The 14,790-nt window shown below is 43.5% G+C and overlaps 1 protein-coding gene across 2 annotated transcripts in view; it reads left to right on the forward strand.

Annotated features, from left to right (window-relative positions):
- The window catches only part of LOC120522845 (E3 ubiquitin-protein ligase SH3RF3-like), a 649,404-nt gene extending 637,553 nt beyond the window's left edge, over positions 1 to 11,851 (forward strand). For both annotated transcript variants that reach the window (XM_039743546.1, XM_039743547.1), the window contains one exon: positions 10,850 to 11,851. In XM_039743546.1, the coding sequence (XP_039599480.1) occupies positions 10,850 to 11,018 (169 nt within the window). In that variant the 3' untranslated portion in view covers positions 11,019 to 11,851. The remainder of the gene's footprint in view (positions 1 to 10,849) is intronic.
- The last annotated feature ends 2,939 nt before the right edge of the window (positions 11,852 to 14,790 follow it).

Here is a 14,790-nt window from a genome sequence, read left to right on the forward strand (position 1 = left end):
TTGCAAACTCCAAGTGGGCTTCCATATGTCATCTGGCCACACTGCCATAAAGCCCCGATTAATGGAGTGTTGCAGTGGTTAATTGTCCTCTTGGAAGTTTCTCCCATTTTCTCACTGGTTCGCTGCAAGTCAGCCAGAGGGGCCATTGGGCTTCTGGTCACCTCTCATATCAGTGCTCTTTTCTTTTACTGCTCAGTTTGGCCGGGCAGGCAGCTCTAACAACAGTCATGGCTATTCCACATTTACTCCATTTAAAAATTATGGAGACATCTGAGCACTTGGGAAACTTCACAAATCAGTGCTTCACTGGCTCAAAGATCTGCAGGCAATTCTTTCAACCCCATGGCTCGATTTCTGACCAACTTCTATAGACATGTGTGCCTTTCCCAATCAAATGCAATTAATTGACTTGACCAAGGTGGACCCCAAACAAGGCATAGAAACATCTCAATGATGATTATGGAATGCACCTGAGCCACATTTTACGTGCCATAGCAAAGGAACTGAATACTTTTGTTAATGAGAGATTTCATTTTTTTTTTTTATTTTAATACATTTTTATAAATTTGAAAAAGAAAATCCTGTTTTCACTTTTGTAATTCTGGGGTATTGAGTGTTGTTTGATGGGGAAAAATGGACTTCAATGATTTTAAAGCAAGGCTGCAATATAATAAAGTCTGAAAAAACTGAAGGGGGTCAGAATCCATTTTAAAGGCACTGTCTACCCATAAGGCCTTGTACTGAGAGAAGTCATAGTGTTGGTTCTCTCTGAAATGTTAAAGCACCAGCCTGGATCATGCTGAAACTCTTTGAGAATTCAACGAATGAGCCCTTCACGGACATTAAATAGATTTAACTTAACTTTAAATGAAATAACAGATTGAGATGGCCAAAGGCAGTGGAGTTTTCCATTTTACTTTTTCTCTTGTCCATTTTAAAGAAATGAAAAAACATTGATTCTTTGCAATAAGACAAAACTTGTGCCAAATGCATAAATTAAGAAATGCTGATTACTGCTGTAGTGGAGAAAAGGGGCTTAAATAAAATGTGTGCTCAATGTCTATTTAATTATTTAACTTGCACACATTTCAAATGATCTTTATTTTACTACTTGGATCTTAGAATTAAGAGTGTAATCTTTGCTAATTGAGTCTTGTCACAGCTCATTTATTCAATGGAGTTTTTCCGCATGCCTTTGACGACAGGACCCTACTCCATTCAAAACTGGATTAAGTTGAGGCAGCGTGACTTGATAAATGCCCGTGAGGCTACATAACAATATCACGCTTCTCAGATACCTCACTGACCCTCGTGGGAATGGCACTGCTTTTTAAATAACGAGCTTATGATATCCGTACAACTAATGAAGAATAATGGTGTGATAAAAGCTTCAGTGACTGATAATCTGCTCTTTAGAGGACTTACAGACGTCAATGCAGTGCAGACATTAGATGTCGTATTGATGGATATTTTCTTATTTCTTATCACTTCTTCATTAGATATAAAGATACAAAGACCACACACACCCCAGCTACAAACTGTTTGGCCCCACCATCCAGCGTTTCAGACTCCTCAGCTTAATATACTGTTAAGTTGCACAAAGTCATCTGAGACAGAGAACCCCATTATGCAAACCCAGTACTTGGTTGACAATGACTCCAGCCTGGAGTCTCCTTGGGTGTGATGCACCAAGTTTCATACATTTGAGCTGTGGATTTTCTGTCATTCTTCTCCACAGATCCTCCCAAACTCTATCAGGTCAGATGGAGCCCATCAATTTGTCAGCCATTTTTAGGTCTCTACGGAGATGTTCAGTTGGGTTCAAGTTAAAGCTCTGGGTGGACAACTCAAGGATGTTCCCAGAGTTGTCCATAAGCCATGTTTGTGTTGTCTTTGCTTTGTGCTTAGGGTCATTGCCCTGTTGGGAAGTGAACCTTCAGCCCAGTCTAAGGTTTAGTACAATCTGGAGTGAGTATTCATTAAGTATATCTCTGTAGGTTTTTCCTTAACCCTGCCTACCCTCCCTGTCCCTGCTACTGAAAAACAGCCCCACAAAATGATGCTACCACCATAATGCTTCACCAACCGTTGGAATTATATTGCAAAGGTGATGAGCATGCCTGGTTTTCTCCAGATGTGATACCTAGAACTGAGGCCAAACAGTTCAGTCTTGACTGAGGGTCCACTGGGTTACTGGTCACCTCTCTTATCAGTGCCCTCTTCCCTGATTACTCAGTTTGGCCAGGCAGGCAACTCTAAGAACAGTCATGGTTTTTCCACATTTACTCCATTTAAGAATTATGGAGACCTTTGAGCACTTAGGAAACTTCACAAATCAGCGCTTCACTGGCTCAAAGATCTGCAGGCAATTCTTTCAACCCCATGGCTTGATTTCTGACCAACTTCTATAGACATGTGTGCCTTTCCCAATCAAATGCAATCAATTGACTTGACCAAGTTGGACTCCAAACAAGGCATAGAAACAGCTCAATGATGATCATGGGATGTACCTGAGCCACATTTTAACACTAGAATTACCAAAGACTATGAAAAAACTCACAATCCTGGCTCACCTTAAATCCTTTCGCACCCTTCTGTCAGCGCCTTTTGTCTTGCCTACCCTCCCAGTCCCTGCCACTGAAAAACAACCCCACCACATGATGTTACTACCATGGTGCTTCACCCACTATTGGAATGGTATTGCACAGGTGATGAGTGTGCCCTGTTTTTCAAACAGATCAGTTTCGGTTTCATCAGACTAGAGAGTCTTGTTTCTCTTAGTCTGAGAGGCCTTAATTTGCCCTTTTGCAAACTCTAAGAGGGCTTTGTCATCTGGCCACTCTGCCATAAAGCCCCTGATTAGTGGAGTGTTGCAGTGGTTAACTGCCCTTCTGGAAGTTTCTCCCATTTTCACACAGGTTCGGTGGAGATCAGCCAGGTTAATAAACTGTTAAGGTGCACACAGTCATCTGGGACAGAGACCCCGTTACGTGAGCCCCTGTGCTAGCAGTCTGTCCATACCAGCCCATCAGTTTGACTGTCTGATTGCTATTCTCTGACACAGGACTGAGTTTTTACTTATTTAGCAGTTACAGTTAATTATTAGTTGTTTGATTTAATTATTTTTATTCTGGAAAATTATGAATGCATTTATTTATAACTTTGAACAGTCACATATTTGTTTACTGTATTTGTGTCTATTTTTTAATTTGTAATCATTAAATACAGTAATTATGTTTGTCATCGCTCTCTTTTGTAATTTGCCTGCCCTGACTCAGGCTTATTCTTTCCTTAATTGATATTTGTGCTGTTTTTTGAATTATTCCTTGCTTTCTATGTAATTTGTTGTCGTTATTGTGCTATTTAAATGTTGTCATTAAGAGAGACTCAAGGACTGTGTTTTTGATGAGAGCAGCACTAAAGCACCAGAAGGAACAGGCCTGTCTCCTTTTCCCATCAGGCCATGCACCTCCGACTATAAATATAACACCAGCTCATGTCACTAGCAGAAATTCTCAGATGACTCTGAACTTATGGAGTGTATTGATAAGGGAGATGAGACAGAGGATACGAGTCAGGAGGAGAACTTTATTTCTTGGTGCAAAAAGAATTTTCTGCAACTTAACAACTGGTTATTAACTTAGGCTGCACCATAGAGCCTGAATATCCAGTCACTATTCAAGAAGTGGATGTAGAGGTGGTCCACTGCTACAAGTACTTTGGGGTCCACATCAATGACAGATCGGACTGGTCACAGAACACAGAGGAACTATATGAGGGGCAGTCAAAAATTGTGATATAGCAGGAGAGTGAGAGATCATATCCCGCACATATTTTTGTGGAGGAGAGCGCAACAGGTCTGTAGACCAGTTACAACAGGTCTGGATTGGTTTTAGCGTGTAGTATTGTTTTAATTAGAGTTTGAACAATGTGCTTACATCAAGTTCATGTGCAAATTAGAGAAATCAGCTTCAGATACCCTAGCGGCGTTCCTGTAATGTGGGAAGTGACATCCTTCATATCTTCTATACCTCTGTGATGGCCAGTACGATTGTCTACGCTGTGGTGTGCTGGGCTGGTAACATCACTTCAGAAGATGCCCACCGGATAGACAAGCTAATTGAAAGGGCAGGCTCAATTATGGGACACACTCTGGACCCTGGTAGGTGTGACGACGTGGGTCCTGCTCCATGCTCCCTCTGCCCTTTTGGGAGCCTCTCAAACCCAACAATGTCAGTAATGTAGCCGGATGAACTGGCAGATGGGGACAAATCAAACTGAGCAAGGGGGTGGTGCAAAAGGTGCAAGGGCTTTTACTTGTACAAAAAAAAAATGCAAACAGTGTCAGAAGTGTAGTGCTTCAAAATTATCCTTAAATATATAATCCATAAAAACAGGATGATAAAATTGGAGGTTAAAAATCGAATAAATAATTCCTTTAAAACAAGGTTAGAAACAACAGGCTAGAAGGTGTCTCTTTTAAAAACCCAGTGCCTTCACCTTTCATCTGATGGCTCCTCTGCTTATCCCTCTTGGGCCTGGCAGCAAAGGAGTCGCCCCTTTCAGCAGGTCCAGCTGCCTTATAAACTGGTCCAGTAGCCTTCTGTCCCCTGGCTACATACAGCCATAACGGCAGACCGAGACTCAGGTTCCCCAACGACGAGGGCGCTCACGCTGGGACTCTCCCTCCCAAGCCTCCACGACTCCCGCTTCCTTGCATGTTGAGCCATTCCTCAATCCTGGTCACTCCTGCTCCTCTGAATACCTCAGCGGGAGTGACCCAATCCATCTGCCCCCAAGTGCCAGCCAAACACCCCGCCAGGGCTCTCTTCCCAGCTGCCTCCCATTACTCCAGCGAGCTTGCTCTCGCTTGCTCACTCGCTTGCTCCTGCACCGGCTCTCCAGTTCTCCAGCCTTCTTCTCCCTTAACCTCCATCCTTCTCTCTTTTCTTCCTCCCTCCGCACCACAATTGTGGTAATTAGCAGCTCCCAGCATCAATTACGGACGATCACACACCTGTGCACTTCAGTGCAGAAACACCCATGCCCGAATCTCGCCCGGGAACAGCTCTGGCCATACTAACTATGCCCCCTACTTGCGGCGATTATTTATTTAAAATGGTAAACAGCTGTGGACCTCTCACTTTACCACAGAAGGTCGTAGTGAAGGGGACAATTGAAACAAAATTGAGAGCCATTGTGAACAATGCTGCACATTCTCCCTCCGGTACACTAACACTGTGGACTTTCAGCCAACAAATTATTCAGGGGAAGTGTGTGAAGAAACACGACTGAGGGGGTCCTTTATAGCAACAGCAATACGCCTGTATAAGGCCTTACTGGGATTGGAACTGAAAGTCAGATGCTTTCTTTCGTTTTAATTTTCTTTCTTTTTAGTAATGACCTCTTGGACCCAGCTATCAGCAGTGTGTCTGTTTGCGGAGAGAGTATCGACCTCGTCGAGAGGTTTACTTACCTCAGCAGTGACATTCATGTTTCTGCTGACTTTTCCTATGAAGTCAGCAGACAGATTGGAAGGGCATGGGGGGTCATGAGGTCACTGGAAAGGGGTGTGTGGCACTCCTGATATCTATGCAAAAGGATGAAGGTCCAAGTCTTTAGAGTCCTGGTGCTTCTTGTCTTGCTATATGGTTGCGAGACATGGACGCTATCCAGTGACCTGAGACAAAGACTGGACTCCTTTGGTACTGTGTCTCTCTGGAAAATCCTTGGGTACCGTTGGTTTAACTCTGTGTCGAATGAGTGGCTGCTCATGGAGTCCCAAATGTAGCACATTACCTGCATTGTGAGGAAGCGCCAGTTAGAGCATTACGGCCACGTGGCATGATTCCCCGAGCGTGATCCAGCTCATAAGATCCTCATTGTTGGGGACCCGAGTGGCTCGACCAGGCCAAGGGGTCACCCGCGTAACACCTGGCTGTGGCAGATAGAGGGTCATTTCCGGAGGGTGTGACTGGACAGCGTGTCTGCCTGGGGGGTTGCCAACCAGGATACTGAGTTGTTTTGTCGTGTGGTGGGTGTGGCAATGCACTATACCAGTGCATGCTCCTCAACTTGACTTGACTTGAACTTAGTAATTCTGGTGTGTGTTCACACATGCTCCTTTTATCCAGGTTGAGGTATCAGCAAGACAAACCAAGATTCTGTGTAGACCTCTAATGACAGATAGAGCTGAGTATCATCAACAGAGCACTGATAGGAGACTCCATGAGACTGGATGATGAGACCTATATAGAAAAGAGGGGAGAAATGATCCTGGGGCAACCCTGTGCTTTCCTGATGCAACCTTAACATCTCTCCTCTCCAGAACATACAGTTGGATCTGCCCAAGAAGTAGGACTCAACCCCCGATTGCATTCCCAGTGATGCCAAGGTCAGAGAGGGTGTGCGAGGTGGATCTGATGGTTGGCCATTTCAAAGGCAGATTTGAGATCTAGCAGGTTGAGGACAGATGATACGTTGATAGCTCGAGCCAGCCATTGACAACAGCCAGTGAAGATGTCTCAGTGGAATGGCTGGTTTTGAAGCCTGACTGATTACGTCAAGCAATCTGTTCCGTTGAAGCAAAGAAGAGACTTGGGTAGGGACAGCATGTTCAAGTGTTTAGGACAGAAAGGAGAGTGAGAGAGACATAGTAATCTGCAAGCCAGAAGGAATGAGGTCAGTGTGATGCTTTAGTCAGTGTCACTCTTTCTATTTTGAATTCACAAAATAAGAGCAAAAATAGGACTTTCAAAAGTTAAATGAACAAAGTGGTTCAGCTACCAGCAGGAATGAGACATTGGTCAGAAAACAGCCATTACAACCCTTTAAAAAACAAGTTGATTAAACATGGAATACAGAGCCAAGAGGACTGAATGAAGCCTTGGGAGCAAGGGGGCAAAGTTAGTGTGTAATACTGGAGGATGAGATTGAGTTAGGCCTTGGAATAAGGTGGGCTCATCCACAGGGGATGTGACTCACATTCAGGTCACCCAATCCAAACACCAGCAGAGCGTTCATCTTTATAGCTTTTCTTTGTCCTCGACATAGTCTTTTATGAAGTCTGCTCCCAATAAATAAGACAGGAGACAAGTCTAATGTGCGCTCCATCTGCGATAAAGCTCCCAGTTTGTGATGAATAAAGTTGTTCAGGGCAATCTGCCATCTCTGAATAAAGCTGTCAAACATTTGAATGTGTACTGTATTACATTATCCTTCACAAGACTAAGGCGGCTTTAAAACTGAGTGGACGAATTAAAGCCTCTGGGTGCAAAAGTAATTGGTTGTTTTTAGTCCAGGCCTCACAAAGATTAATGGCGACAAGCTGAGTAAGCCAGGTGGTAGGAATATCATTTCAGTCCACTTCAGTTACTGTAAGCAGCTTTCATTTACTAAGAGTTAAGTAACGAAACAAATGGACTGCTTTAAAAAGTCTTATTAAAAAAACGCTTTCTCTGGCTCACTGATCTCTCTTGAGCTGGTCTGTGAAAATAGCAGGTGATGGGCTGAAGCAGATGAGAGTTTAGGATGGGCGAAGATGACAACGTAATAATACAATAAATATGCTGATATAGTAACTTGAGCTACAGAATCTATCTATCTATCTATCTACTTTGTACAAATACATTTCTATACATGTTTTGGAATCTCCCAGAAGGCTCAGGAAAGCCTGAGCAGTACCACTGCCAGACAGAAGGGGGCACTATTACTAACCATGTCTCTTCTTTCCTTAGCAGCATAGAGCCATATCTAGGAGAAGACACATAGCTCCTCTCCTGGTAGGCGTCCTAAGCCCCAGTAGACTAATTTGACTGGGGAGCTAAGACATGGAGGTCATCTTTTCACCAAAATAGCTGAGGCAGATGGAGGTTTTGAAACCTTTCATTGCAATGTGCAAGGACCATGACTTTTGTTTCATTTCTATCTATCTATCTATCTATCTATCTATCTATCTATCTATCTATCTATCTATCATATAGTGCCTTTCTTATCTATCTATCTATCTATCTATCTATCTATCTATCTATCTATCTATCTATCTATCATATAGTGCCTTTCTATCTATCTATCTATCTATCTATCTATCTATCTATCTATCTATCTATCTATCTATCATATAGTGCCTTTCTTATCTATCTATCTATCTATCTATCTATCTATCATATAGTGACTTTCTTATCTATCTATCTATCTATCTATCTATCTATCTATCTATCTATCTATCTATCTATTGTGAGCTGGGGGGCTGATCGCACCCCTAGAGGATACAGACGATCCTGGGAAAACCCCTCCTAAAAAACGCTGACAGACTACCTTCACATTGCTCCCTTACTTGCGGTTGCTTTGTCACGTGATATGCTTCCCGCGCGGTACTCCTCATACTTAAAAGCCTGAACAGCACCTGTCAGTTTTGAATTGTTTTGCTTCTCTCTGTCTCTCTCTCTGACATTCCCTGCGACATCCTGACATGCACTCCTTTGAAGAGGAAGATATGTTTGCATACTTTTAATTGTAAGACGAAACTGTCTCACCTTTCAAGGAGCACGTTTAAACTTTTGAAAGAGACATATGTTTGTTTGCCATATGTGTGTTTGCAGTGTTTGAATAAAGTTCCTGTCTCTACAACCTCCTCTGTTTCTGTGCAAATCTGTGACTCAAGATCTATCTATCTATCTATCTATCTATCTATCTATCTATCTATCTATCTATCTATCTATCTATCTATCTATCTATCTATCTATCTATCTATCTATTATTTAATGCCTCACCTATCTATCTATCTATCTATCTATCTATCTATCTATCTATCTATCTATCTATCTATGGTATCTCTCTTATAATGCCGTTTCATATCAACCCATCTTTGTCAATTGATATTTTTATGTGAGACACCTTTCATATCTAGTGGTCTAGTGTAAGGGCCGTCACATTCATGTATTTATCAACTATTATACATTACCTTTCCAATTTATTTGACTCTTATGTACTTCCAATCTTTAAATTACAAAGTGCACAGATGACATGGTAGTGCCAGTGCCTCACAGATCCTTGCCTTGTAGTCTTCCCATCCTTGAAGTGTTTTTTTCCCTTCTGGTTCTATTTCTTCTCTCCCCATCCCATAGACATGCATGTTATGTTAATTGGTATTTCTAAGTTAGTCCAATGGGAGAGTGAGTGTTGTTGTGTGCATGAGTGGGCTCTATAATGGTCTGGCTGTGTCCACACTACTTTGAAGACATTAGTCTCCGTTTTTGCCTTTGGTCTACACTACCCCTTAAAATGGAGACATCAGAAAATGCTCATCAGAGCTGTACGGTATTTTTCTCAAAGTGCAAAACTTGGTGTTGTCATATGGATGAGTGAAAGCAGTGTGACATGTGAGTCCCTGTCTTGCACCCCAAAACACAAAGCTGAGTCTCAGTTTATTCAGCTTGAAACAGGAGCAGCACCGTTATTTAATGTAGCAGGATCTACCAATCTCCTATACACAGACACAGCAATCAGGTAGGGTCGTGGCCAGGTTAGTAGCCAAGTAATCCTGTTCCCTGCATTTAAAAAGTTCCTTGCATCACCCATTGACGACAAGTGCTTATAGCACGTCGCGATTGACTCAGATCTGCTTTAGCTGCGACCCGCTGCAGGGTTGTGAGCCAGTGGTTGCCCCAGTAACTGATAAACTGTCTTCCACAAAAGCAGCGATCGCACTACAGGATGCTCTTCGGGGTATCGTCCTGTCAGGGGGAGTCCCAAACAAGTTTAGAAACCTTACAATAGTTAGATAGAACTAGCTCTCTGATTGGTTTGTGTATCACATGACCTTGCCCGGATTGGATCCTTCTCATTACGATGTCTTATTTCCTGATTGGTCACTTTTCAAGGAGGAATACCATATTCCAACATAATGATCACAGAGGGGTTGCTTAGCTGTTTGCGTCCAAATTGTGCTTTGTAGAGTCTGAATGCTACATCAATGTGGAAAAGTAAAATAATTTACTGGTGTGGACACTTGAGGGCTCTGTTGCCCCGTGAAACCCAACGGACAGATACTCCGGACACAGGTTTAAAAGCACTAAGAAGATTTTTAATCTTTTTCTTCATTATAGTGCCTCCAAAGCACCACATCTACCAAACACACAATGAAAAAACACAATAATTCTCCTCCTCTCCTCCCAGTAAGCTCTGTCACACTTCCTCCCAACTCCGGCTCACTTGCTGGGTCTCCACCAGTCCTTGACCCGGAAGTGCTTCTGTCCTTCCATCCCACCGATTTGGGAGTACTTCCGGGCTATATGGGAAGCAGAAATCCCCGTGTCTTCCAGCAGTATCACCTGGCGGCATCCAGCAGGGCTGTGAAGCCAAAGTCCATATCCCATAGTGCCCAACGGGAATCCGGGGCACCGCTATGCTGCAGGGAAGTCGCCATCTAGCGTCCTGGATGTGTCGGCCGGGTTGAGCTGCCGGCCATCCATCACACCGCTCACTACAGCTTTGTAATAAATCCGGAGGCCTGCAGTGTTCCATTCCTTCAAGGATTTTTCCCTGGATGGACGCGTACCCAGTGAGAGTCAGAGACCCTTTCGGAAATGATGTGAAAGCACTGGTGTGGACGAAGATTGCTTTCATTTAAAAATACCACTTTGAAATGAACATGTAGTGTTGTAAAGTGTGCACTAAGACATTCCTTGGTTGAAATTTATAATATTGCACGACTATCGATCCAAGCAAAATGATACTTAAAAGGTAACAATCGATTTTGCACCCCATAACATAGTTAGGAAAAAAAAAATGTGGTGCAGGCGAGGAAAAGTGCAGTTTGTGAATTAACAGTGTTGTCTTCTCTCTGCAGGTACCGAGTGGTGGTCCCATATCCGCCCCAGAGTGAGGCAGAGATCGAACTCAAGGAAGGAGACATTGTGTTTGTCCATAAGAAGCGAGAGGACGGCTGGTTCAAGGGAACGTTACAGCGTACCGGGAGGACTGGCCTCTTCCCAGGCAGCTTCGTGGAGAGCTTCTGAGAAGCACAGTTACACCATAGCACATATTTTCAAAAAAGAAAAAAAAAAATTATTTGCATCTTTGCAGTTTTGGAAAAAAAAAAGAAAATTCTGTTGAATGAAAATTCCAGCCGAGTCTTTTCCGACATTGATTATTCTCTTGAGCACAACAAGACATTTGCAATGGAAAGAGAATTCACCTTCACTGCCATCTTTACTTTCAAAGAAAGAAATGGACAGTTTTTTTTTTTTTCTTTTTTCTTTTTCATTCATTACATACAAGCACAGAGAGAAAGGCCGGAGTGACCATGCTGCTCACTTCTGAGGTGTTGCAGCCGTGCCTTCCAGCCGCATGGTCACAGACTGACTGCCCACCCGAGGAGCGCCTTGCAGCACGGGGGTTCATTTCTATACAAAAGAATATTTATGAAGTCTGTATATTATTACACTTTATATTGCCGCAAAAAGTATTTATATACTGTATAGAAAGAGAGATGGAGAGGCCCCTTTGGATTATATAAATGGCGCCTTTAATCGTGGGCAACGCCCTAATAAGCTTAGTGAAACAACCAAGAAATAAAACAGAGCATCGTTCAGAAATGACTGCAGTGGAGCACATAAGAATTTTGATAAAATAAAAGAGCAGCAAAACAACAACATCAAGCAATCAAAGATCCAACAAATACACGAGGAGTGTAATGAAGCACATAGGAAGCAAAAGCACCGAACTGATCTCTTGAGCAGCCAGTGACTGCAATGAAGCGCATAGGATTTTTTTTATTAAACAAAATTATTAAACAAAGTTAGCACAGTGACCCCTTAAAGAGCCAATAAATATAGCGCCTTTTACAATGAGTGCACGGTGGCGCAGTGATAGCACTGCTGCCTCACAGTAAGGAGACCTGGGTTCACTTCCCAGGTCCTCCCTGCTTGGAGTTTGCATGTTCTCCCCGTGTCTGCGATGGTTTCCTCCCAAAGACAAGCAGGTTAGGTGCATTGGCGATCCTAAATTGTCCCTAGTGTGAGCTGGGTTTGTGGGCTGGCGCCCTGCCTGGGGTTGGTTCCTGCCTTGTGCCCTATGCTGGCTGGGATTGGCTCCAGCAGACCCCCGTGAACCTGTGTTGGACAATGAGTGTACTGAAGTACTTATAGATGAAAACAGCACATTTCATGATGGGCACAGTAAAGCACAAAGCAACTATTAGAAGCACCTTTCATGACGACCGTAGTAAAGCACACCTGCAGTTTTACAAAAGACAAGCTGCCATTTCAACGACCAATTAACATAGCACCTTTTACAATGGTCATAGTAAAGCACATTAAAAAAAGAAAACAAGCAAAGCAACAACCAGTGAAAGAGCCAACACATATGGATCCTTTCACAGTAATCTTAGTGAAGCACAAGCTGTGTTAGCTTTTACAAAATGAACGGATTGAGCCGAACACTCAAGACATCCTATAGATATAGCGCCTTTAGGGAAGCACATGAGAGTTTTTCTATTAAATGAAAGGGACCAGTATGACAATCAAAAAAATGATGTTATGTAGCACCTTTCAGAGTGGACAGTATAGGAGATATCAATTATAATTCAAATAAACGGTCAGGTCAGGTTGGGGAGCATGCACTGGAATAGCGTGTTGCCGCACCCACCACACGATGAAACAGCTCGGGATCCTGGTTGAGGAACCCCCCAGGCAGTCAAGTCCCACCCTCCCGGAATGAGCCTCTATCTGCCGCAGCCAGGTTGGCATCCCTTTGGCCTGATCCAGTAATTCCGGTTCCTCAACGATTAGGATCCTGTTTGCCGGATCACCCTCTGGAAATTGGGCCACATGGCGGTAGTGCCGTAGCTGACATGCCCTCACAATGCAGGTAATGTGCCTCATTCGGGACTCCATGAGCAACACAAAGTCAAACCAGTGGTGCACAAGGATACTCCGAAGAGACACAGTACTGATGGCGTCCAGTCTTCCTCTCGGGTCACTGGATAGCGTCCATGCATCACATTCATATAGGAAGCCTCATCCCCAGAAGAGTCAAAACCGGCAGAGAGCCAATGGGGTCTGGTGTGGTTCTGAGGCGTCACCCGCTGCATGGCAGCACTCGGGTCCCAATTTGAGACGGCGCATCCGGGTAGGCGTGTGGAACATCTTGTCTCAAATAAAAGCACTGTTGACAAAAAAAAAATAATTGTATACACCATGGTGGGCAATGTCAGTCCTAGAGGGCCACAGTGGCTTCAGGTTTTTCTTCCTAAGAGTCAAGAGTTTCTAAGAGTCAATTATTTCTGATGAAGCACTTATTGCTTAAGTGACATTTTGATGCTTCATTTTAGTGTTTTGTTAATTTAATTACTTATTAGCAATAACAGCCAACAGTACTCCGCCTAACTTGTTTCCATTTACACCTGTGTGTGTTCATCATGCACAGTTTAATTTATTTAAAACACTTAATAGAAAAATGTAACAGACTGAAACTTATCTATATTAGGCTTCATATCATTTGGATGATATCCTAGGAAAGGAAAAAATCTACGATATTAAAACCTTACATTGCAGACTAACAAGCCATAAAATTAGATAAGGTCTGAGATTGGCAAGGATTAAGCAATTGATTTGGAATGAAAATCTGCAGCCACTGCAGCCCTCCAGGCCCGACATTGCCCACCGCTGTTATACCACAATCAGCCACAACATTAAACCCACCTGCCTAATATTGTGTAGGTCCTGGTCATGTCGCCACAACAGCTCAGACTCATCAAGGAATGGACTCCACCAAGATGTTAGCAGCAGTCCTGTAAGTTGTGAGGTCGGGCCTCCACGAATTGGAGTTTGGTTTTCCAGTACATCCCACAAATGTTCAATCGGATTGACATCTGGGGAGTTTGGAGGCCAAGTCAATACCTTGATCTCTTTGTCATGTTCCTCAAACCATTCCTAAGCAGTTTTTGCACTGTGACAGGGTGCATTAACCTGCCGAAAGAGGCCACATTGCCATGATGAGATTTACGTGTTCCATAACGATCTTTAGATAGATGGTAAATGTTACAAGAACATCCACGTGTATGCTAGGACCCAAGCCTTCTTGGCAGCACATTGCCCAGCGCATCATGCTGCTTCAGCCAGCTTGCCTTTTTCCCATAGTGCATCCTGATACCATCTCTTCTCCAGGTAAACTGCACATCTGCACCTGGCCTTCCACATGATCTAAATGTGCCCATTGTAGTCACTTTCGGCAGTGGACCAGGGGTCAGCATGGGCACTCTGACCAGTCTGTGGCTACGTAGCCCCATGCACAGCAAGCTTTGATGCACTGTGTGTTCTGACACCTTTCTCTCATGGCCAGCATTCTGTTTTTCATGTACTTATACTACAGTAGCTCTTCTGTGGGATCAGACCAGACAGGCTAGCCATCACTCCACAGGCACATCAATGAGCCTTGGGCACTCCTGACCCTTGTTGCCAGTTCTCCAATTGCACCTCCATTGACCTCTTTTGGTAGATGCTAACCACTGCAGACCAGAAACCCCCTTAAATTAACAAGACCAGCCACTAAGGAGAGGCTCTGACCCAGACATCTAGCCATCACAACTCGGCCCTTATTAAAGTCGCTCAGATCCTCACACTTGCTCAACTCTCTTACTTCAGCACATCACCTTCAAAAACTGACTTTTCACGTGCTGCCTGTTCTATCCCACCCCTTGACTGGCGCCATTGTAACAATATAATCCATGTTATTCACTTCACCTGTCAGTGCTTTTAATGTCGTGGCTGAATACACACCATGCTTTTC

Source organism: Polypterus senegalus, chromosome 2 (assembly GCF_016835505.1).
Source record: "Polypterus senegalus isolate Bchr_013 chromosome 2, ASM1683550v1, whole genome shotgun sequence".
NCBI lineage: Eukaryota > Metazoa > Chordata > Cladistia > Polypteriformes > Polypteridae > Polypterus > Polypterus senegalus.